The sequence below is a fragment of the Phyllopteryx taeniolatus genome, chromosome 23 (assembly GCF_024500385.1).
Source record: "Phyllopteryx taeniolatus isolate TA_2022b chromosome 23, UOR_Ptae_1.2, whole genome shotgun sequence".
Classification (NCBI taxonomy): Eukaryota; Metazoa; Chordata; class Actinopteri; order Syngnathiformes; family Syngnathidae; genus Phyllopteryx; species Phyllopteryx taeniolatus.
The window spans coordinates 354,766-376,439 of record NC_084524.1 but is presented as its reverse complement, the minus strand read 5'-3'; the positions used below and the strand labels follow the sequence as shown (position 1 = coordinate 376,439).

Genomic DNA, 21,674 nt, shown 5'->3' with positions numbered 1-21,674 from the left:
TGTAGTTGGACTGCGCGCGCGCACCGCCGAGGAGCGGCGCAAACGGCGGGGCTGCCGTCGTGCTACGTAAGCCTAAAGCGACAGCTCCATCATCGGAATGGTTTCAAAACGAAAACAAAGTTTGACTTTGCTGCACACAGGGTTTATTTCAAGACAGGAGGTTTGAACATGAACTATCCAAATATACTGTAGGTCCGTTCGGCTATCAAAAATACACGACTCTATCAAACTGAAGTGACGGGTGACTTGAGCGGCGTTGAGCCGCGAGCATGTCGATGCTGGTGGCTTTTCAGCAGTCCAATGTAATGATTCGAAGCAAGCGAGCACAGGCAAGTTCGTCATCTTGAGAAAGACTTCAATGAGGAAGGAAGTTTTGTTCATGCTCTCCCCCAAATGCTCCCGCTTTTCCACGGCATCCGTACACACGAGACAACTCGATGTTCACTATCTTCTGAACACTGGTCGTAGTTTGCATGTCACATGAGCACATGTCTGTTACACAGTATAGTCTATAGTTAAATGGGCGCTTCCAAAAATACAATGCATGTACTGTATATGTATAATGTACGAGCGAGCATCAGTCATGACGACATCCTCCCGTCGGTTCTTCAGGGCTCGTCTGCACTCCCGCGAGATGACAAATTGAAGGTAAAGACGCTACTCCGACGTTATTGCCACGGACGACTAAAGTGCATGACAACGCAATGGCTTGGTTAAACACACATACACACGGTCCATATAATAGTCCATGATTGAGCAAAGTGCTGTATGGTCGCACAAAGCGGTGTCAGTGTTTGTATGCAACGGCACACTTTTCATATTAGGATTGAGAAAATAGTTTGTCGGAGTATGGCACTTGCATAAAGGGTCAATCGGGGTTCGATATCTCCCGAGTCGTATGTGAGTGGAGAGCATATTCAAAAAAAAAAAAACAAAAACAAACCACCACACAGAAGCAAAATAACGTGAGATCATTTGTGACGTAGTCGCTCGGCGTCTCATCACCTGACTCGGTATGCGGGTCACTTGCTTGGTTTCAATGCGTGGCTCATTCACGTGCATTTGGGCTCGACGGTGTGACGAGATCTCGTTTCAACCCTTTTGAAACTGGGAGCTACTTCTAAGTTACGGATTTCAAATGCGTTGAAAGGACCTTTTGAATTGGGTTATCGTTCAGAATTATTGATCTTCATCTATGCGGAGACACCGATCAATTACCGACGACGATTTAACAAGGTAGGAAAGCGATAACGGTCCGTATGCAACACTTCGATACGTCTCTGCAAGTGTTTGCAGTTTTCCAAATGTTGACTTCTACAGCGTTCCTAGGAAATCACAATGTGAGCCATTTTTAGAACAGGCCCAGGGGTTACTCGTGTGGTCCTCGGGGGGGGGCGACCCCTGATCTAGCATCCATGGCGCGCAAGTTCTTCCAATGATTTGTGACCTTCTTTGGTTAAAACCCAAGTTGCATTTGGGAGCCTCCCTGAACGAACGTATGTGAATTCATACATTTGTATGAGCTAAAATATCCTTTTTAAACTTTCAATGAAAAGCATCGAGACGGAGCGCATACCTTTGATGAGACGGTGACCGTACCGTTTGTGTCTGTCAATTCATCATAAACCAGTCCAGTGGCTTAAAAGTCATTTGACACTTTCTGACAAGAGGTCCAAGAAAAATACTGAGATTCTCTCTCTTCTCGTGTACCACCGAGGTGGTTCGTGTGTTCCAATCGTATGTCTGATGTCATACTCGAAACAATAGTATCAATAAGTCTTGGTGTTCCCATTCTTCAACATCCAAATGTCATTATTCTTGCGAAACAACCCACACCGACATGAGGTATTAGTAATTACATTTTACATCATCCATGATCCGACTTGCGATCAAGCATTTGGTTTGCCATCAGAATAGCCACCTACAAAGAAAAACACGTCACACGCAGCTTAGAGAGTTTGTTTTTGCACTTGGCAAAAATAGGGAATTAGTAACATACTGGTGTGTGTATATATTTACAGTTAAGAGCAGTCACGCAGCAGATAATGGATGTCAGTTTGATCTTCGTAGTTGCTGGGATTCTGTCGAAAGTGAATTTAAAGTGCCTTCAGAGATGCGCGCGGACTCGTAAGCCGATTGCACTGTTGCCGTGTCGCGATTGCGAGATGAGACGGCCTCCGCCGATGCATGACTCTCAACCCGAATGTGAGCTTATGGGGTGACAAAAAAAACAAAACAATCAAGCGTTCAGTCATCCACTCGCTATGAAAAAAAAACCAAACACAAAACATCAAATACTGCTTCTTATAACTATTGGCGTCACACGATAGGGCGTAGACGTGCGGTGCTTATCTAGTAGAGTTAGTCGGTTTGATCTCCATTCCCTCAACATCCCAAACTGGCCGCGTCCGTTCCCTTGAGCTTCTCTGCTACACGACGTCGGACTCCACCACGCATTGCTCCGTGTACTCCTTCACCAGCTCCACGCTCAGGGCGTGGCAGCAAAAGTCAGCCATGGGCTTCCACAAGGGCGGGTCCAGGAACATCTGGCACATGACGTGACCCTTCAAGGTGGCCGTGTGGCGCTGCAGGTGGCTCAGGAACTGCCGGCGGACCAGATCCAGGTCTTTGCCGAACATGTCGATGTTCAGGTAGTACCTGGCGGGAAACACAACGGGAGTCAGTGGCGTTTATACGACGCTACCTCGAAAAACCCGCGTACCAGTCTTCTCCAATGGGGACCCTAAAGGGGAAAGTACACAGGCTTCCCACGCTCGGCTTGGATGCGTCATCCACCATCCAGTCGATATCTTTCTTCATCAGGATGGCCATGTTACCGGGCACGGGCTTGAAAGGCTGCCAATCTTGAATGATGGTGGCGTTCGGGAGGACCCCCCGCATCAAGTCGCTAGCCAGAAAGAGCCGACGGGCGGCGCCCTGGTCCAGGCGGATCGGGGGAGCGTTTGGCAACGAGGCGGACTCCGGCTGGGTTTCTCCTCCTCCGCCGAGGTCCGAAAGCCGGCACTTGAGGTCCTCGGCTCGGAAACGCACCAGTAGGATGCCCTGCGGAGAGGAAAGTCACGCTCGCGTGCGACATCCGACCGACGCCATTTGGATCAGCGTCCGCCGTACCTGCTTGGTTACGATGCGATACTTCTGGAAGTCCTTGGGCCCGAGCCGATCGTCGCGGGTCAGGCGGGTGACTTTCACCTCGGGGTATTTGGACTTGACCAGCTCGCAGCAAAAGCGCAGCAGGACTCCCGCCACGCCCTTGCCCCTTTCCTGGGGGGCGACGCGGAGACCCTCCACCAGCATGGTCTCGCCTTCGTCAATCACGCATACCGACTCCAGGGCAATCTGTCGGGAAGATGATAAAAGCGTTCCCCGTGAGACGAGCGTTTGCAGTCGACGCTCTTTCAAACGACGTCGCCATATTGGGGATTAGCCACAATAAAAGATCTCCTACTCGCAGGAGAAGTACAATTCAGATCATGCGTCGCGTAGGATAGGGACCGAGCCCCCGTGACTCATTGAAGCCCCCTAAAAAGGTTTGCAATTGCCTATGGATGCCACAACATGGCAGCAAAGCACAACTGAATTTCTTCGAGCAAGATGCTGCTTTGGCCTGGGTGTAAAAACAGCAAATGGCTTGAGTTTTTTCAGATTCCCCCAGATCTGCAGATGGGGGAATTTGCGAACACCGAAGCCCAAATACGCAGGGCTTGGCTGTACAGTGAATGTAAGCGCCAGCCTCCCACGACCTGCTTTGGCAACATCCGACTGTACAGCCAATTTCTTTCGAGTCATTTACACACCACTTGCATTTGTGCCCCTAAGTTGACATTCCCTGGCAGAATTTCTCAGAGGTGGAGCATTCTTGACCGAAAACGAGTGATCGGGCAAAACCCATTTCTAGCGGGAGGGATACTTCAGAACGGCCCGATCGTGAAACCAAAAAAAGAGCCATTTCCCCAAGAAAGGCAAAGGTTTGGCCAATTCGGCGAGGGAGGGTATGTCAACTTTGGAGCACAAACATCAGTTGGGGGCAACCCGCCCGGTGAGTGGGATCTGACGTACCACTTTTCCCTGTTTTCGTGCCAGGATGACTGTGCGGTTGGTTTCCTGCAGCCAGCTGCTGTACCTGGTGGGCAGGTAGTCCAGGCCTCCGTAGATGTCCTGGCTTATGGCCATGATGTCGTCAAAGTCCTCCTCGGTGGCCACGGTGAACTGAAGGCCGGCCTGGGACAAGGACTCGGGCGGCTGCGGCGCGCTCAGGCTGCTGTCGATCTTCATCATGAAACAACTGACGAGCTAGCGAGCGCAGGAAAAGCCTTGCGTTAGATGGGATGCGGCGAGAGCGACGGCAACACCAACTCACCGCTACACCTGCTGCGACGACACGAGCTTCTCCTCGGCTAACGAATCCGACAAAAAAACAAGGCGAGGAGCCGAAACGCCGGCCAGGCACACAAGAACCACAACGCAACGCAATGCAAAAAAAAGAAACTTCTTTTTAATGAAGGTTCAAATACATCACGTGATACATTTGTATGAAGAAATGGAACAGGTAGGAGGGCGGCACGTCTGAGGACCGGGGTTCAAATCCCGGCCTGGCCTGCGAGGAGTTTGCGTGTTCTCCCCGTGCCTGTGTGGCTTTTCTCCGGGTACGCCGGTTTCCTCCCGCATCCCAAAAACGTGCGCTAGGTAGATTGAAGACTCTAAATTGCCCGTAGGTGTGAATGTGAGCGCGAATGGTTGTTTGTGTATATGTGCCCCGCGGTGGGCTGGCGACCGGTTCAGGGTGTACCCCGAAGCTAGCTGCGATAGGTTCCAGCACGCCCGCGACCCTCGTGAGGAGAGGCGCTACAGAAAATGGATGGATGGATGGATGGAACAGGCTAGCTAGGTAGCTTTACGTCCAATTGTTGATGTCAGCGTTAGGCTTGTCATGTATTGGGAATATGACGATCGCCAGTGCCAACAAGAAGTAGCATGAGAGGGATGCTAATGGTTTCCTGACTGAGCATTCCACTTTTGTATGCAATGAAATTCATGGCAACCGACACAATTGGATCAGCCAAACGCTACGCTACGGATTTGGAACTCGACAGTCCCAATAGACGGAGGGCAGAGAGAGCGTTAGAGCGGGCCTTTGTCCAAAGACGCCGCCAATGAATCACTCCGTTCCTCTCTTCAGGAAAGGAGGAACCGGAGGAGCCGATGAAGGCCTGAGAACGCAGCGATCAAGATCGAGACCCGCGGTGTCCATTCAGCCTTCGTCACTCTCTCGACTCTTTTGACATCAGTCGATGCAACATGAAACATTCGTGTTACGGGCCAAATAAGGCAACAAATGACTTGAAAGTTTCGATTTTTCCTAGCCGAACCTCTGGAGTTCCAGAATAGGACAAAAGTGAAAAGGAACACACCGTGTTCGGGGTAGGATTCTCCCGTCCGTAAGGCGCTGAGAATATGGACACCAAAAAGGAGTCCTGGCAGATCCGGGCCCATCCAAAGGCTCCGCGTTGTTGTAAACACTTGAGCGTAGCGCTGTCATGCGGCCCTAAACGTGAAACAAAAACCATTGAGAGACGCACACACAATGGCACTCGGCAACAAATAGTTAGTTACCTAACGCGCACACAATCCAAATCACAAACTTATCCGCTGTAGTCCATGAGTTCGATTTTTGGAAGGATTCGCTCGCTTTCGCCCGGGCACGACAAGCAGACAAATCAAAGACTGCGGACTTGACTGAATGCACGCACGCTTGCTAAAGACTTAGAGTGGCAATTTGATGATTGAATGATTTCATGTGCATCCACAGAACGACGCCTCCGACGTCACCCGGGTCCAAAGTCTTGCGTCTTGTCCGTCCGCAAGGTAGGATCCCGCTTTATTCTCCACGCGCTTAAGCACTTGTCGCGAAAGCTGACGCGCTTGAGACGACCTTACCTCCGCCGGTTGACCAGCTTTGACCAGCTTTGCGGCTTCCCTGACACAAAACGCTTGCCTACTGTATTTGGGGAGAAAAAGCGTGACGTGTTCAAGACTCACTTCAGCCGCTGTACTGTAGCAAGGATGACAGGGATTTATTTATATTTGCCGCACACCGCTGGCAGGAAAATGCATAAACCCGATCCGGCTATATTAGCTGAAAACACATTGCTCGGTTGACTTGAACGTCCTTATCCCCGACTTGATCATGAGCTTATTTTGGACTCATTGAATGTTTTGTGGCGCAGGCTGAACGCTGTGGGCCCATGTCGCCTGTTATGAAAGAGGGGAGAGGATGGCGTGCGGGGCAGCGGGGGGCTTATCCCGCCGCCGCCGCTTCTCTTGCTCGCTGAGTGGAATAAATGCGATCCAAAAACAGGGCCGCCGTGGCGTTGTATTTGGGACGAAAAGATGACACGCTGTCCACAATCCTCCGGCCGTCCCTCTGCGGTGTCCTCGTCATCCTTGTCCACGCTTACCAAGGCGTCGTCGCTCCTGAGCCACGAGCGCTTTCCTTTTCAAGCCAAAACCCCGTCCTGACGGGAAGGATCCAAAAGGGTCATTCGCAACGACACGTTGCCCTTTCCTCATATAGGGAGGCTTCCGGGCTCTTCACATCATGTCAGTTAAAAACAGTCCAAAATGTACTTGTGGAGAATAATAATCATTGCGTTACACTTACGTCGCGCTTTTTCAAGGAGCTCAGAGCGCTTCACAATTGCACACGCTATTCATCCCTCGCACAGTCACAGCGTAGTGCTGATACGCTACTTGCGTAGCTACGGCCGCCATTCTGCGCCTACGGCCCCTCCGACCATCCGACCGCATTCAGGCGGGTCAAGTGTGCCGCCCGGGGACACGACGACCATCTGCGCTCGGGCGGCGATACAAAAAGCGTGAGTGACCCCAACCCACTCACGCTCTACGCCACGCCGCCCACAACCTCCAGTCGTACGTGAAACTGAGATTCTAAGTGACATTCGATGCTTAGAAAAGTCCTTAGGGTGGAAAGAAACAGAGCTGCAATAAAAAAGGCGTACGACGGCACGAGAAAAGGCGTTTATTTTCATAAACGCCAGCTTCGTGTTGAGCTTGCCTGTTGCCCCTCCGCCTTCCATGATTAATACACGCTTTCAATCGCAAATACCAAACTGTCAAAAGACATCAGCTCACATTCAACTCTCTCTCTCTCTCTCTCTCGCTCGCTTCATTTGAGAGAGTGCTCATCACCCCTTTGTTGCGGTCGCGCACTGGGGAAAAAAGGTGCCATCTTAGCGTCATTTCAAGGTGCCGATGCCAAGCGCAGACCCCGCGTTCTCGAGCGCGCCGCAGCTTCTAAGCACAACGGCGTCATTGTTGTAAGCTGAGGCTGTCCGCGATGAAAAGGCAGTTGACAAAGATCGGCGACATCCCCTGATCTGAACCCCCAACTGGGCAAAGACAAACTCCAAAGCCCATTTTGTGGACAAAAAAGAGAAGAAACCTTGAGAGGACCACAGATGGAGGCTGCAATGGATGCCGAGTGGACGACACTGAATTGGGAAAATGTGCTTTTTGTCAGCGTGTCCTGGATTTTTCTTTTCCAAATTCCAGTCCTCAAGGCCATTTCGACTTCACGCCGTGAAATTTGGCAGGCGTGTCTACAGTGAGAAGACGCGGAAAAAGTCTCAAGAGGCCATGCGCAGGAACACACAGCAAGTCCGTTGTTTTGGTTGGAATGGGGGCTGATTTTGTCCGTTTGTGGAGCGCTCCTTGAAAAATGAGCCTTGAGGTTTTGTCCGCTTGTTCCCAAATTTGAGACACCGACACGAGACAGACCGACCGACCGACCATAGAGTTTTCATCAGGACGATGATCGATCACTGGCAACTCTAATAAGCCTGTGACGCGTCGACTTGCATTGTTCTCGTGCGTTGGCTAGATGTATCGTTCTATCAATTGCATGTGCACCCCTGGGAGGTTGCCCCGAGAAGCCGGAAACGCGCGTCGTCGATACGGACCGACGTCGGCCGCCTCTCGGGACCCCCGGCCGGCGATAGCCCTAGAAGGGAACGCGGCAGCGCCGTTGTTTTGTCGGCGATATGGGCCCGTGTCGGCCGTCTGTCAGGGGGGCCCCCGGGCGGCCCTGTCTCCAGCTCTGTTCGCTTGCCCTTTTCCGTGACATTCCCAAGATGTGTCGAGAGCAGTGCAGTTGTACCTAATGTTGCGCCCGCGCGCGTGTCACAAAGTGCCGCTTCCGCATCCACAATCGAACTGAAGTTGGCCGAAGCGCTTGAACGTCACGTGCCCGTCTGCAATGATTTTTCTCATTTGCGTCGACGCTTGGGCTCCGTCCCAAACGTCGATAGGAGCGTCGCCCCTTCATCATCACGATTCCGTTTTCCTGCACAAGCCCGTTGACAAATTTCCAACCCATGCAAGCATCCTGCGTAAGTGAAAGCAGCTACTGAAGGAGGCTAAAAAGTGACCTTGGTGTTTTTGAAGGAGGAATTGCAAGCATTGATTGCACACATGAACGAACGCATCATCAGCATCACCGGGGCTCCTCCACTAACATCCTCCGTCCACCATGTCGTCAGAGCACAGAAACATGTCAGGTTCGCGTCGAGTGTGTGTTGGGGCGGGGATTAAAAGCCCCCCAGAAAAAAAAAAAAGGATTCCAGAGCCCCCGACCAGATAGAGCTGCGCAAAAATCCAATGGACTGTTTCGCAAACGGGACACAAGGCGCCACAAAGCAGCGAGCTGCCGGCCTGCCAGCAGCCTGCAAGACCGCTGAGATCCCGACGGGCCGCGGGCCGCGGGCCGCGGTCCCCCCTTACCCCCTCTTACCGCCCCCCGAGCCGATGAAGCTTAGCGGGCCGTCGGGCTCTTACCGAAGGATGAGGCTCGGTGCCGTGCCGTGGCGGTCGTCCTTGGATGATGGAGGTCGCGGAGGGTGGAAACTGGTTCCTGCGATGAATAGACGAGCGACCGCGCGGCTGCGGGATCGAGCCGCTCTGGCCCCGCCCCTCCCGGTGTCCGCGTCGAGCCAACTGGACTCGCTGGAGCGGGCCAGAACCCCCTCCTCATCCTCGGATTTCGCATGTGCGCGGAATTCCAAGGAGCGAGCCGGCAAACTCCCAACCCAACTCCGCTTTTTTACAATACAAGCAAAGGAGCCTTTTTCTTTTCCACAACGGAAATGGCTGACGGCGCACAGAAAGAGCAAAGAGTTGTTCTGCCTGTCACGATCGGTAGAGATGAACAAAGAGCTCTCGCAATCAAGAAATCATCCTTTTCGGAGCAATGAAGGGAAATGCAAGCACATTTCCTGCGCCAATGTTAGTTGGCCGGCTCAATCCAATCAAACAATGACTGCATTCATATGTGCAGCGCATATTTACAATAGCGGCGTCCATGTGTCCGTTCTTTACAAAGCGTTTTGATGATTAAAGCTTGAGGGGGGGGGGCATCATCTGACGCAAGATGCAACCAACAAGATTTTTAGTTGAAGAAAAAAAAAAAAAAAAAAGAGTGAACCTTTTTGAGTTTCACTTTGAATGGCACGGAATTACATGACATCAAATAAACCAATGCCTTTCATTTGGCTTAATTTGTTCACATTCATCCAAATCGAGAGTGCGTTTTTTCTCTTGTTGACGCCATCACCTGTTCCTGAAAAGACAGCTGTCCAATCAGAGCTGGGCTTCCTCGTTTGGGGGGCGGGCGTTCATCTCGTTCCCGATAAGACCCTTCTTCTTCGGCTCGTTGGGATGCAGAGAGAACATCCAACAAACAAGCACGAAGACTGTCGGAACGCTTTGGTAATGTGGGTCGCGAGCCGTGCCAGCCTACCCGTGCGTGTGGCAATGTATTGTGGTGTCAATATGTTCCAGTCAACGTGTGCACAAATCAATTGGAAAAGTCATTTGTTTCATTAGCGCGCTTCCCATTACTGACGACCGCACACAAACGAGATTGTCAGACTCTCATGTCCTCCCTATAATCACTAAAAAGGGATTTTTTTTTTGGTATTGTGGACCTCGATCGTCCCTCCACTAAAACTCCATTTAGTGATTCGGGCGTATGAATGACTGTATTGATTATAGATGATGATTGTATTGATGTGGTTGACTACTTTTCAAGACGCATTGAGGGAGCCGTTCCAACAGCGCTACAAAATGGCCTCGTCGCAATATCGTGATTGCCGACTGAACCGGCCCTATCTGAGTGGAACTGTCGTGTCCGTTGTCACCGTAGAGAGACGTCTCCGGTTGTTACATCGAGCCGGAAGTGTAGGTCATGAGGAGGCGGAATGGCACCGAACTCCGTTTCCCAGCATCCCTCGCGAACGCCGAGTTGACAAGCAGCCAATGGGCGCCATGACAGGCCGGCACATGACGTCGGTCGTCTCAAGTAAGTTCCCGGCGGCGAACAGGTCGACGTTCCCCCACGGGAGAATCGAGCTTTGCGGGTAAGTTGACACCGTTGGCTGCCACGCGAGCCGCCCACTCCGTCCCGGGTGTCGTTCGGAGGACTTTGCCCGACGTTTGGGCCGAGCGTGTGCCGGGAGGGCCGAGCGTTTTGCTGGGAACGCGCTGTCGTGGGCGCCTGGGCCTCGGCTATTTCCTGGTGGAAGTTCTCAGCTGTGCCTGCCGGAATCAGCAAGTTGGAAAAGTTGACTGCAGGCCCGACACTCAAACGCTCCGGCGCCTCTCGGATTTCTGCCCGCAGTCGTGACTCAAGTCCGCTAGCCGTTGTTCCCGTAGCCCTCGCCGCGACGAAGAACCTCACCGTAAAGCCATATTTAGCCATCGCGCTCTCGCTGCACGGCGGGCCTCCCGATTCCCGATTGTTTGTGTGCACGTATTATTGGCAAGGAGACTACCATATGGCTGCGTGTCTCGTGTAACTTCATGCATTAGCCTGCGTTGTCACGATCTTTCGAATCGTCTCCGTGCACCAAGATTTGCTGAGTCGTCTGAGCTTGCCCATACGCGTATATCTCGGTAAGTGCATTCACCACTGGACTGCCAAACGAGTCCTTCATCCAAACGTGTCTCGCTGCCGCACGTGCTGTGCGATACCATCAGGTTAAAGAACACCGCTTCTGTACTTTGCATGCTGAATTCTGCTCCGAGGGTAATCTTGGTCCCGGTTGGGCGTTTGGTGGCAGTGGAACGAGCATGCTGTCCAAAAAAGCAAGCACTGATATCATTCAAAGTGTAACGCGCATGGGTGTGTAGAGGAAGAAGCCGTCACGCATACGCCGCTGCTTCTCAAGCAGTGCAACAATTCAATGCCAAATATGCGCCTCGACTCGAGAGAGGTTGGGGAACATTTCCTAACGCTTTCGGTGTGTCCTTCAGCCTGTGGAAAAGTGAGTGATGGCCTCACCGGTCTCCGTCTACAACTCCAATGTCTTGGACGCGCACATCTCCAGCGTGAGTGAAGCCCTTTGGCTTCCTGTCAAAGCGGAGATGAAGAAGAAATGAAACGTGTGCGTGTTTGTCCCTGTAGACCTCCAGAGAGTCTCTGAAGATGGAGTTGTTGGCCGACGTCACGCTGCTGCCCGGGGAGGAGAGAATTATAGGTGAGGGAAGACTGGCGCTCTCTGGCGAGGGGCATTCTTTGGTTGACATCCTCTCTCCCCCGTGCACAGACAAGGACATCATCTACATCTGCCCGTTCAGCGGCGCCGTCAAAGGCAAAGTGTTGATCACCAACTACAGACTCTACTTTAAGAGCTGTGATGCGGTAAGCTCACATTGGCGGTAGCTATATTTGGTCGAGTCACTTTTATCTATCCAGTGGGGCAAAAAATTGTCCACCGATTGTGCAAGTTCTCCAACTTCAAAAGCTGAGAGGCCTGGAATTTTCATCATGGGTCTATCTCACCTATCAGAGACAAAATGAGGGGGAAGAATCCAGACAATCACATTGTCTGATTTTGAAAGACTTTCTTAGCAAATAATGGTGGAAAATAAGTATTTGGTCACCTGCAAACAAGCAAGATCTCTGGCTCTCACAGACCTGTAACTTCTCCTTTAAGAGGCTCCTCTGTCCTCCACTCGTTACTTGTATTCATGGAACCTGTTTGAACGCATCAATATAAAAGACACCCGTGCACAACCTCAAACAGTCCCACTCCAAACTCCACCATGGCCAAGACCAAAGAGCTGTCAAAGGGCACCAGAAACAAAATTGTAGGCCTGCACCAGGCTGGGAAGACTGAATCTGCAATAGGTAAGCAGCTTGGTGGGAAGAAATCAACCGTGGGAGCAGTTCTTAGAACACGGAAGCCATACGAGACATACGAGACCACTGATAATCTCCCTCGATCTGGGGCTCCACACAAGATTTCACCCCGTGGGGTCAAAATGATCACAAGAACGGTGAGTAAAAATCCCAGAACCACACGGGGGGGGACCTAGTGAATGCCCTGCAGAGAGCTGGGGCCAAAGTAACAAAGGCTACCATCAGAAACACACTAGGCCGCCAAGGACTCATATCCTGCAGTGCCAGACGTGTCGCCCTGCTTAAGCCAGTACATGTCCAGGCCCGTCTGAAGTTTGCTCGAGAGCATTTGGATGATCCGGAAGAGGATTGGGAGAATATCATACGGTCAGATGAAACCAAAATAGAACTTTTTGGTCAAAACTCAACTTGTCGTGTTTGGAGGAGAAAGAATGCCGAGTTCCATCCAAAGAACAGCATATACCTACCGTGAAGCCTGGGGGTGGAAACATCAGGCTTTGGGGCTGGTTTTCTGCAAAGGGACCAGGATGACTGTTCCGTGTAAAGGAAAGAATGAATGGGGCCATGTATTGTGAGATTTTGAGCGAAAACCTCCTTCCATCAGCAAGGGCATTGAAGATGAAACGCGGCTGGGTCTTTCAGCCTGACAATGATCCCAAACACACGGCCCGGGCAATGAAGGAGTGGCTTCTTCGTAAGGAGCATTTCGAGGTCCTGGAGTGGCCTAGCCAGTCTCCAGATCTCAACTCCGTAGAAAATGTTTGGAGGGAGTTGAAAGTCTGTGTTGCCCAGCGACAGCGCCAAAACATCACTGCTCTTGAGGAGATCTGCATGGAGGAATGGGCCAAAATGCCAGGAACAGTGTGTGAAAACCTTGGACCAGCTGTCATTGCCAACAAAGGGTCTAGAACAAAGTATTGAGATGAACTTTTGTCATTGACCAAATACTTATTTTCCAGCACAATTTGCTAATAAATTCCTTAAAAATCAGACAATGTGATTTTCTGGATTTTTTTTTTCCCGCTCCTACAAATGAACCTACAGTAATGCAGTAGTAAAGTCAAAATGAAACACAGTGACTATAAAATGGAAAAAAAAAAACCAAGTCGTCTGTCGGTTCCGTCATAAACCAAGGAATCCCTGTGATTTTATTTTTTTATTACTACCTCTCTTCTGACCCACCAGTTGAGAATATGTTTGGCGCTCTTTCAGCTCTTCGCCGATGCCGTTTGGCCAGCAAAGCTTTTTGGCCACACTGTGTATCATATCGGGCTTTGCAGATTTATTTTGATTGATTTGATCTTTCGGCTCGTCCTGGCCGTCTGCCGCGTAAGCAAAACGTTTCCGCATCTCACCTCATGCTGTTTTTCCCCCCATAACGAGACGCAGGCAAGCGCAAAACCTCGTTGCAAAAAGAGCCTTTTTAAAGGACGCCTTCGTGCCCGTTCACACTCTCGCTGTCAAGAAATGGGAGACATCGCGTTAAGGAAAGGCGCTCGCTTCCACAGTACTCGGTTTATTTGTTACTTTCAGTTCAAGTTTAATGTAAAACGGTGTCATAAAAAAATTTAAATACGGAAATGTTCAAGCAAACAATATCATTTGCTCTAACTTGACATTTTGACAGTACTACATGGAGCGTAGCTTGGTTGAGGAGCAGCGCACATGGACTTATCAATTGGCAAAAATGCGTATGCTCGCTCTCTCTCTCGTCCCCCCTCCAGGATGTGGCGGTGACACTGGATGTTCCTCTAGGCGCCATCAGTCGTGTGGAGAAAATGGGCGGGGTGTCAAGTCGAGGGGAAAACTCGTACGGCCTGGACATTACCTGCAAGGTCGGTTTGGTTGCTCGGCCGTGCTGCCGTTTTGATCCACGCGGGTATCGCGACCTTTCTTGAATGTGTCCTCCTCCTCCTCCTCCTCTCAGGACATGAGAAACTTGAGGTTCGCCCTGAAGCAGGAGGGCCACAGCCGACGAGACATCTTCGAGCTGCTCTTCAAACACGCCTTCCCCATCTCGCACGGCCTGGTAAGCGGCCGATTCTGGCGTTATCGCAACAAACGCTCAATGATTGTTGGATGTCTGAAAATGGATGTGTTCTCCACTAAATGGTCATTCACAAATGAAAGGCGAGGGTGTTTGCATACATGCAAATCAGTCGCTTTCCGGCGAAATTTGCCGTTTTGAACTCAAAATAGGCCATTTCCGAGAATCGTACAGATCCGCTGACTTTTCTGGGGGGCTGGGGGGTCGCCGTCGTAATAAGCCGTTTCGTACTCTTTGAACACTGGCAGCTAGGTCCATTTCACGCATCCACCATCCACACACGCGTGTAATTGTGAATATTACTCCGCGGCGGACTAATATGCTGGCACATCGGCCTGATGTTCCGCCTGTGCGCTCTGGTGCGGCTTTGGCTAAATCACAGGAGTTGACCAGAAAAAACACTTCCGCCGATTTTGCCGTTCAGAAGTAACGGTACTTTTACTCCATTGCAATGAACGAAATGTCGATCGCTACTTTTATTTATCAATTATTGCTTCTTTATCAACTATTTCGTGAGCGAGACTGCGACTTAGACTTACGCATTGGTGCCGTTTGCTCACCAATCAAACAACACAAGCCAGCCACGTGACCTCACGCAACTTCTTCTATTGGACTTCCCGGGCATGGGTATTAAAACTATAGACAAGCCAGCCCGGCTGATCGTCGTGCGTACGTGGCGGCCATGTTGGGAAGGTCGTCGTTACCATGAAGTCATCTGCGCGCAACTCGTCGTGTTTACATTTAGGCGAACAAAAACAACAGCTTTCATGTATTGTCGTATTTGTCTGGCACTGTCTGCCCAAACGTGGATATTTCAGCTCACGTATAACTTGAGAAAACACCGTGCAGTAAATTGCAGATGTTTCGACTGTGCATACACACAGGGTTACTTTTTTTATTGTCAAGTCACAGTATTCTTACTTGAGTACAATATTTGGCTACTCTACCCCACCTCTGGAGCGGACAGCCTCTATTGCTAATCTTACGTTGATCAGATCAGCCAGTGTCGTATTTGTCGCGCTGGTCTTTTGTATTTTCGCGTTGAGGTGCTCCGGGTCGCGGTCCCAGCGGAACCGCGAAGCACACGTAACATCGGTGACGAGAGCTGGTCCGCGAGTACTACTTGTATTCATTGGCAAACGCGCCTACATTTATCGAATTAGTTTACGGAATTTATTTGTTCTGATGTTTGGGATGATGTCACAACACTGAATGAACTAACTTTAAATTCAGAAATGGCCAATAAAAACAGAAAAATACTGTACCTAATATTTTCCTGGCGGATGCATTTGGGATTAGCCTTTGAAGTTGGTAAAGGTGAAAAATGAAGTGAAACAGACAATGGGTTTCGTCAATTCTTTTCCACAATGAGAGCACTTAAAGAGGAGGATCCTATTCATGTGGCGCAGCTTGAAGCCGGCATCCGGTGCGGGTGTAGACGGGCCTGGCTCAAGTTGGAGGCCAAAACAAAAAAGCAAAGAAATGAGGCAAATTTCATTTGAATCTTAAATTTGTACATCAACATGTACTTGAGCAGTGGAAATAAATGTTTTTCTGCGTGAAGAAAATGTTTATTTCGCCTTATTGTACTCTTCAGAGTCTTGCAGATTTGCTTGATTTAAAATCCAAAACATTTTCTGGGGGAACCCGAGATGTCGTCCCCCCCCAGGCCCCACTACAATGTTTATTTTTTTGTGTGTGTCCGTCACCTTTTTCTTGCCTTTGGTGTTTGCATGTCTGCGTTTGATCTGAAATCCATTGTGGTAGTGAATGCACTGGAAGTAATTCTAAAAGACTCACGGCGGCTTCGTGCGCTGTTCCTGCCCAAGAAGCAGTCCAATCGGAACCTCGAAATCAGGGGTGTCCAAACGTCAAACGTTTACGACAACGGGTCAGACGCCAATGTTTTTTTGGTTTTTTTTTTAACTTACTAATGAAATTGAACAAAAGTCACACTTTTTAATAATCATTTTTTAAAATCTAGAAATGTCATAAAATGTGTCCTTTTTAATGATAGTAAATGAATTTGGATGTTACAAGGTATCACACTATAAAATGTTCAACTTTTTTTCATGTAGAGACATTGATTTGAATGTTACGAGATCATGCCTTTGTAAAATTGCTTTTCTTTAATCGTAACAGAATGAATCAAAATTTGCTGTGATTATTTTTATTTAAAATTGTAAATGTGACTTGCACAAGTGCACACTTTATTTTTGAGTTTTAACAAAAGTTGAATGTGACTAGACATGCAACTTTTTATTCAAAAACTAAATGTAAAGAGTGTGAAAATTTGTTACGATAAAATCATAAGTCACAAACGACAAATTCAATAAAAAAAAAATGGGTACCACTAATACTTTTTACTTTGTCATCTTAACACCCAGCTGAGATTCCCCCCCCCCCCCCCCCCCCCCCCGGTAATTATGTTTCCTTGTTGACCAAGAGTGCATTGAATAGTTTTTCGCATGTTTGCGAGACACAAAGTGAAGCGGCCCCTGCCCTCCCTTCCGTTTGTTTTCTGCACGTGGGTGATGTCAACGCTCTCTGCTGTTTTGTGGCCTCCGTCCAGCCGCTGTTCGCGTACGTGACTCAGGAGAAGTACGAGGAGAACGGCTGGAGCGTCTACAGGCCTGTGGAGGAGCTCAGACGGCAGGTACGCCGGGAGGGGGACAAAAAGGAAGACCGGTGCGTGACGGCGTGTACGTTTCAGGGCTTACCCAACAACAAGTGGCGCATTACTTTCATCAACAAGAACTACGAGCTGTGCGACACGTACCCCGCCGTGCTGGCCGTGCCCTTCAAATGCAAAGAGGAGGACCTGAGGAGAGTGTCTTCCTTCAGGTCCCGCGGCCGCATCCCCGTGAGTTGGTGCGGATGCGAGCGCCGCGCGCCTCCTCTGCCACGCGCTTGACGCGGTTGCGTTGGCTGACCCCGCCGCAGGTCCTGTCCTGGATCCACCGGGAGAACCGGGCGGCGATCGCGCGCTGCAGCCAGCCGCTGGTGGGCATGTCGGGTAAACGGAACAAGGACGACGAGCGCTACCTGGACCTGATCAGGGACGCCAACGACACGGCCAAACTGACCATTTATGACGCTCGCCCCAACGTCAACGCCGTGGCCAACAAGGTCGGTCTCGCCGAAGCGTCCCCGAACGCCCGCGCTCTCCTCTCCTCGACCCTACCCTCCGTTCGCAGGCCACGGGAGGCGGCTACGAGGGCGACGAGTACCACAACGCCGAGCTGGTCTTCCTGGACATCCACAACATCCACGTCATGCGGGAGTCCCTGAAGAAGCTCAAAGACATCGTGTACCCCAATGTGGAGGAATCCCACTGGCTGTCCAGTTTGGAGTCCACACACTGGCTAGAACACATCAAGGTTAGCCGCTGATTATTGCAAAGCAAACCCGCCGTCGATCGTATCTCGAAAATGCAGTGCTCAAATTCTGTGTGGGTGTAAAGCGTTTGCATGGCCAGTCAGCCTGTTTTGCCACAGTGGTAAAAAAAAACGTCATCATCGAGAATGTAGAGAGAGAAAAAGACTTGATTACTGTAGTATTTGTGTTGGCTGTGTGGCTTTAAGGGGCGGGGCCTAGTTAGTGACATCGGGAGCTGGAGTCATTGGTCTGAAAACGCATCGGCGAATGGCTCTCCTGACCTGATGTCTGCAGTAGGGAATTGTCTGTTTGAATTCAGTAGTTCTGTTTTAAGCATGGTCAGTACAAGACCGTTGAATAAAACGTTCCTCCTGTTGAGAGGCGGAGAGGGAGAGTTGACTTGCGTGCGTGCGTAGCTTGTGTTGTCAGGAGCCATCCAAGTGGCAGACAAAGTTTCCAGCGGCAACTCTGTGGTGGTCCACTGCAGCGATGGCTGGGACAGGACTGCTCAGCTGACGTCTCTGGCCATGCTCATGCTGGACAGCCACTACCGCACGCTCAAAGGACTGCAGGTAGGTTAGCGGGTGCCCCGCCCCGCCCCGTCACAGCGCTAATGAAACTTCTGCGCCCATTGTCTCCGCAGGTGCTCATCGAGAAGGAGTGGATCAGCTTTGGACACAAGTTTACTTCTGTAAGGAACTTTACATGCGTCCGTCCCGAGTGCCGCAGTGGATGTTTACTTGGCTTCGCAAAAAACACAGCTGTGTGTGTGTGTGTGTGTGCGTGTGCGCGCGCGTGCGTGTGTTTAATCGTTCTCGTGCGTGTGCAGAGGATAGGTCACGGTGACAAGAACCATGCCGATCAAGACCGATCGCCCATCTTTGTCCAGTTCATGGACTGCGTCTGGCAGATGAGCAAGCAGGTACGAGCCACCCGACTTTACGCCTACAGAGTCAGATCCAGTCGTACCAAAATACGATGACTGTTGTTTGACGACAATATTTAACTCGAATTTCATCCGTACAGCCGGTATAACAAGTCCACACACCCCTGTTCAAATGTCAGCTTTTTTGTGATATAAACAAAGGAGACCAAGATGAATAACATTAATTCTATGAGGTTTGGTAGGCCTGTAAGTGCATACGGCCACATGTGGAAGGGAGGCACACGGCGTGGGAGTCGAAAGGGTCGCGTCGCGTCACGTCGCTCTTCTTCCATTTCAAAGAAGACACAGGATTGTGTATTTGAAAAGTTACAATTTTTGGTTTTGCTGCAAAATGGTTGCAGCCCTTTTTTGTATTTCCTTTGGGAGGGAACTAATCCCACAAACACTTAGTCGTTTTAGCCACACTTATTCAAGAATTTGTTCCCCCCTTTTTTCAGTGCAATTATAATGGCCGTCAATTTATCAGTGGATTTTCGCGATCTGCGGACGGGGCGGGTCACGATCACTCCACACGCGCTGTATTGTGGAACGGCTTGGTGCTAAGTTGGCAGCTGGATCTTGCTTCATCCATCCATCCATTTTCTGTACCGCTTATCCTCACGCGGGTCGCGGCGTGCTGGAGCCTATGCCAGCTATCTTCGGGCGAGAGGCGGGGTACACCCTGAACTGGTCGCCAGCCAATCGCAGGGCACACATAAACAAATATTCGCACTCACATGCACACCTATGGGCAATTTAGAGTTCGATTAACCTACCGCGCCTATTTTTGGGATGTGGGAGGAAAACCCACGCTGGCACGGGGAGAACGTGCAAACACCACACAGGCGGGGCCGGGGACTGAACCCCGGTCGGTCCTCAGAACTGTGAGGCAGATGTGCTAACCGGTCGCCCTCCGCGCTTCCATCTTGCTTCATATCCACAAATGTATATTTGTTTTCATGCTTGGCTTTTTAGCCATGCACTCTTGAATTGATAAATATGGTTGGATATTATTGTAATATATATATATACCGTATAAAATAATGGAGGTGCTGTTGGAAAAGTTTGTTTGTTGCTAAGCGTCAGTTGAGCATTGCGCCCTCTCCTGTGGCGTGCGCCTTGCAGTTCCCCACCGCCTTCGAGTTCAACGAGCGCCTCCTGCTGACCATCCTGGAGCACCTGTACAGCTGCCGCTTCGGGACTTTCCTCTACAACTGCGAGAGCGCGCGAGAGCAAAACGTGAGGCGACACGCACGTGCGGGTCGAGCCGCAAACGGAGCTGACCTTCTTTCGTCGGCAGGCCCTGCGGCAGAAGACGGTGTCCCTGTGGTCTTTGGTCAACAGTAAGACGGAGCTTTATTTGAACCCTTTCTACACGCCCGAGTCGGGCAGGGTCCTTTACCCGGTGGCCAGCATGCGCCACCTCGAGCTCTGGGTCACCTACTACATACGCTGGAACCCGCGCATCCGACAGCAGGTAGAAGGCGCGCGCACGTCACCCAAAATCAGCAATAACTCTCTAGCTGTGCGCGCGCACGTGTTCACGTGTTCACGTGTGCACGTCCTCGTTTTCATGTTTGTGTTCCGTTCCGCCTCGGGTGTGCGCACAACAGCAGAGCCCGGTGGAGCAGCGTTACCTGGAGCTGTTGGCGCTCCGAGACGAGTACATCAAGAAGCTGGAGGAGCTGCGGCTGTCCGACTCGTCTCGTCTGGCCGACGACGGCCCCGGCGGCGACACGTCGTCCCCGTCCCCTGCGTCGTCCCCCACGCGGCAGCAGCACTACACGCATCTACAGACGCCCTTCTGAGGCGCACGCACACGCTGTTCACTGCTGTCCTTCGTGTCTGTGCGGGGCTAACAAAGAACACTAACTAAGGACTTGAGTCATTTTATGTTCGGCAGGCGATTATGCAATGTGGCACCGTGCAGCCTCGTCGCCATACGTGCACGCCCACACGAGCCTTAAATACGGTTGCTGGCTTTCAATACAAGGGCTCGTCCACACAAAGGACAGGAAGCTAACGTGTTGACTGAAGACACGCACACGATTTCAAGTTGGGGCGGATTCCATTTCTCTCTTCGCTCCCGAGCTTCCCTTGCGACCGTCCAAGATTGACCACATACTGTCCCGATTTGTCGGATCTCCGTGCGTTTTCCAGCGCTAACCTCGTCCCGGTGCCGCCAGCGATGCTACGCTAACCTTCACTTTCCCAATTCCGTGGTGTTCGGACACGGGTGCTGTCAAAGGGACACTTGATTCCAATTTGGATTGGGTCAGTCAGGATTAATGTCAGCGGATTGAAGTTCAGGTGTCCTTTTGATGCAATCATCTCCAAAAGTAAATCTGCGACGCGACGCCCCCCCCTTCCTTCGTGAGCTGATTGGCTGCAGGGCGTCGTCTTTGTGTTGAGCCAGTTGCGTGCCTTGATTCCCCCGCACTTCACGTCGGAGCCCCTCGTTGTCGTTACGAGGCTCCCGACCCGCGCTTTGCTTTCCGGTCTGCTAGACAGGGTACGGCTCGTGGCCTGCTTGTTGGGCCCGTCGCTTGCGGTGTCCCGCAAGGCCAAAGAGCTTGAAGTGTACTTGTTGTGACGCGCGTCTGTTCTCATCAACTTGCTCTTCCCGGGAGAGAGTTGTTCTCCTCTCGGCAGGCGTCGGACGTCGATGCTGTTTGGTTTGCCAGCGTCCGTCCTGAAGAACTAATTACAAGCGAAACAGGCTCAGGTGCCGAGGAGCTTTTTATTTTATTCCCCCCGCGCAAAGCGCTTGAGTTTTGGGGCATGAAAATGCCCTTTTCTTTGCTACTTTTCTACAAGCACCTGGATCAGGATGTGATTACCTCAGTCCAAAGCAATTTTCCGCTCTGAAGCTCCGTAGTTGTAGAATTCAATCATTTGATTCTTTTTCGCGGGAAGCGTTTGTATACTACTATACTTGTCTTTGATCTAGTTTGGTTCCTTTTGCTGCTCTTTGTTGTTTTTCACAAAAGGGAAGAAGAATACATGAGCTCCATCTATCCTCTCCATAGCTGCTTGGTTCTGTAAATATTATTGATTAAATTAATTTAAGATTGACCGCTGTCTGTGTC

At 50.8% G+C, this 21,674-nt stretch overlaps 2 protein-coding genes across 14 annotated transcripts; one reads left to right on the top strand and one right to left on the bottom strand.

The window, feature by feature from the left end:
- Positions 1-120: 120 nt before the first annotated feature.
- On the bottom strand, positions 121-9,460 carry nat16 (N-acetyltransferase 16). 4 transcript variants are annotated; one of them, XR_009786935.1, is made up of 7 exons: positions 8,872-9,460; positions 5,430-5,563; positions 4,078-4,311; positions 3,133-3,357; positions 2,723-3,063; positions 2,020-2,658; positions 121-1,921 (listed from the first exon to the last, which is right to left on the bottom strand). XR_009786935.1 is itself a non-coding variant. In XM_061764645.1 (6 exons), the coding sequence occupies exons 1-6, from the start codon at positions 9,080-9,082 to the stop codon at positions 2,430-2,432; spliced, it is 1,374 nt and encodes a 457-aa protein (XP_061620629.1). In that variant the 5' UTR covers positions 9,083-9,460; the 3' UTR covers positions 121-2,429. The 4 variants fall into 4 exon arrangements, 3 of the variants coding, with proteins under 3 accessions (XP_061620629.1, XP_061620631.1, XP_061620630.1); XM_061764645.1 differs by having other exon boundaries at positions 121-2,658; XM_061764647.1 differs by lacking the exon at positions 8,872-9,460 and adding an exon at positions 5,632-5,759 and having other exon boundaries at positions 121-2,658.
- Positions 9,461-9,720: 260 nt separating this feature from the next.
- mtm1 (myotubularin 1) lies at positions 9,721-21,660 on the top strand. 10 transcript variants are annotated; one of them, XM_061764636.1, is made up of 16 exons: positions 10,255-10,451; positions 11,347-11,421; positions 11,498-11,570; positions 11,640-11,734; positions 13,960-14,070; positions 14,163-14,264; positions 16,855-16,938; positions 16,996-17,145; positions 17,226-17,411; positions 17,480-17,662; positions 18,077-18,232; positions 18,304-18,351; positions 18,490-18,582; positions 19,711-19,824; positions 19,886-20,062; positions 20,202-21,660. In XM_061764636.1, exons 2-16 carry the CDS (start codon positions 11,365-11,367, stop codon positions 20,391-20,393), a joined length of 1,821 nt encoding a protein of 606 aa, XP_061620620.1. In that variant the 5' UTR covers positions 10,255-10,451; positions 11,347-11,364; the 3' UTR covers positions 20,394-21,660. The 10 variants fall into 10 exon arrangements, with proteins under 10 accessions (XP_061620611.1, XP_061620616.1, XP_061620612.1 ...); XM_061764635.1 differs by having other exon boundaries at positions 10,274-10,451; positions 20,199-21,660; XM_061764627.1 differs by lacking the exon at positions 10,255-10,451 and adding an exon at positions 9,721-9,801 and having other exon boundaries at positions 18,304-18,582; positions 20,199-21,660.
- Positions 21,661-21,674: the final 14 nt, after the last annotated feature.

Coding starts and splice junctions, on each gene's coding strand:
- nat16 (XM_061764645.1), bottom strand. CDS start 9,082: ATGCGAAATCCGAGGATGAGGAGGGGGTTCTGGCCCGCTCCAGCGAGT. Junction 4,312..5,429: donor AGAATCCTACCCCGAACACG/GTGTGTTCCTTT, acceptor TGCGCTCGCTAG/CTCGTCAGTTGTTTCATGAT. Junction 3,064..3,132: donor ATCGCATCGTAACCAAGCAG/GTACGGCGGACG, acceptor TCCTCTCCGCAG/GGCATCCTACTGGTGCGTTT.
- mtm1 (XM_061764627.1), top strand. CDS start 11,365: ATGGCCTCACCGGTCTCCGTCTACAACTCCAATGTCTTGGACGCGCAC. Junction 11,422..11,497: donor TGGACGCGCACATCTCCAGC/GTGAGTGAAGCC, acceptor TTGTCCCTGTAG/ACCTCCAGAGAGTCTCTGAA. Junction 17,146..17,225: donor GGTCCCGCGGCCGCATCCCC/GTGAGTTGGTGC, acceptor ACCCCGCCGCAG/GTCCTGTCCTGGATCCACCG.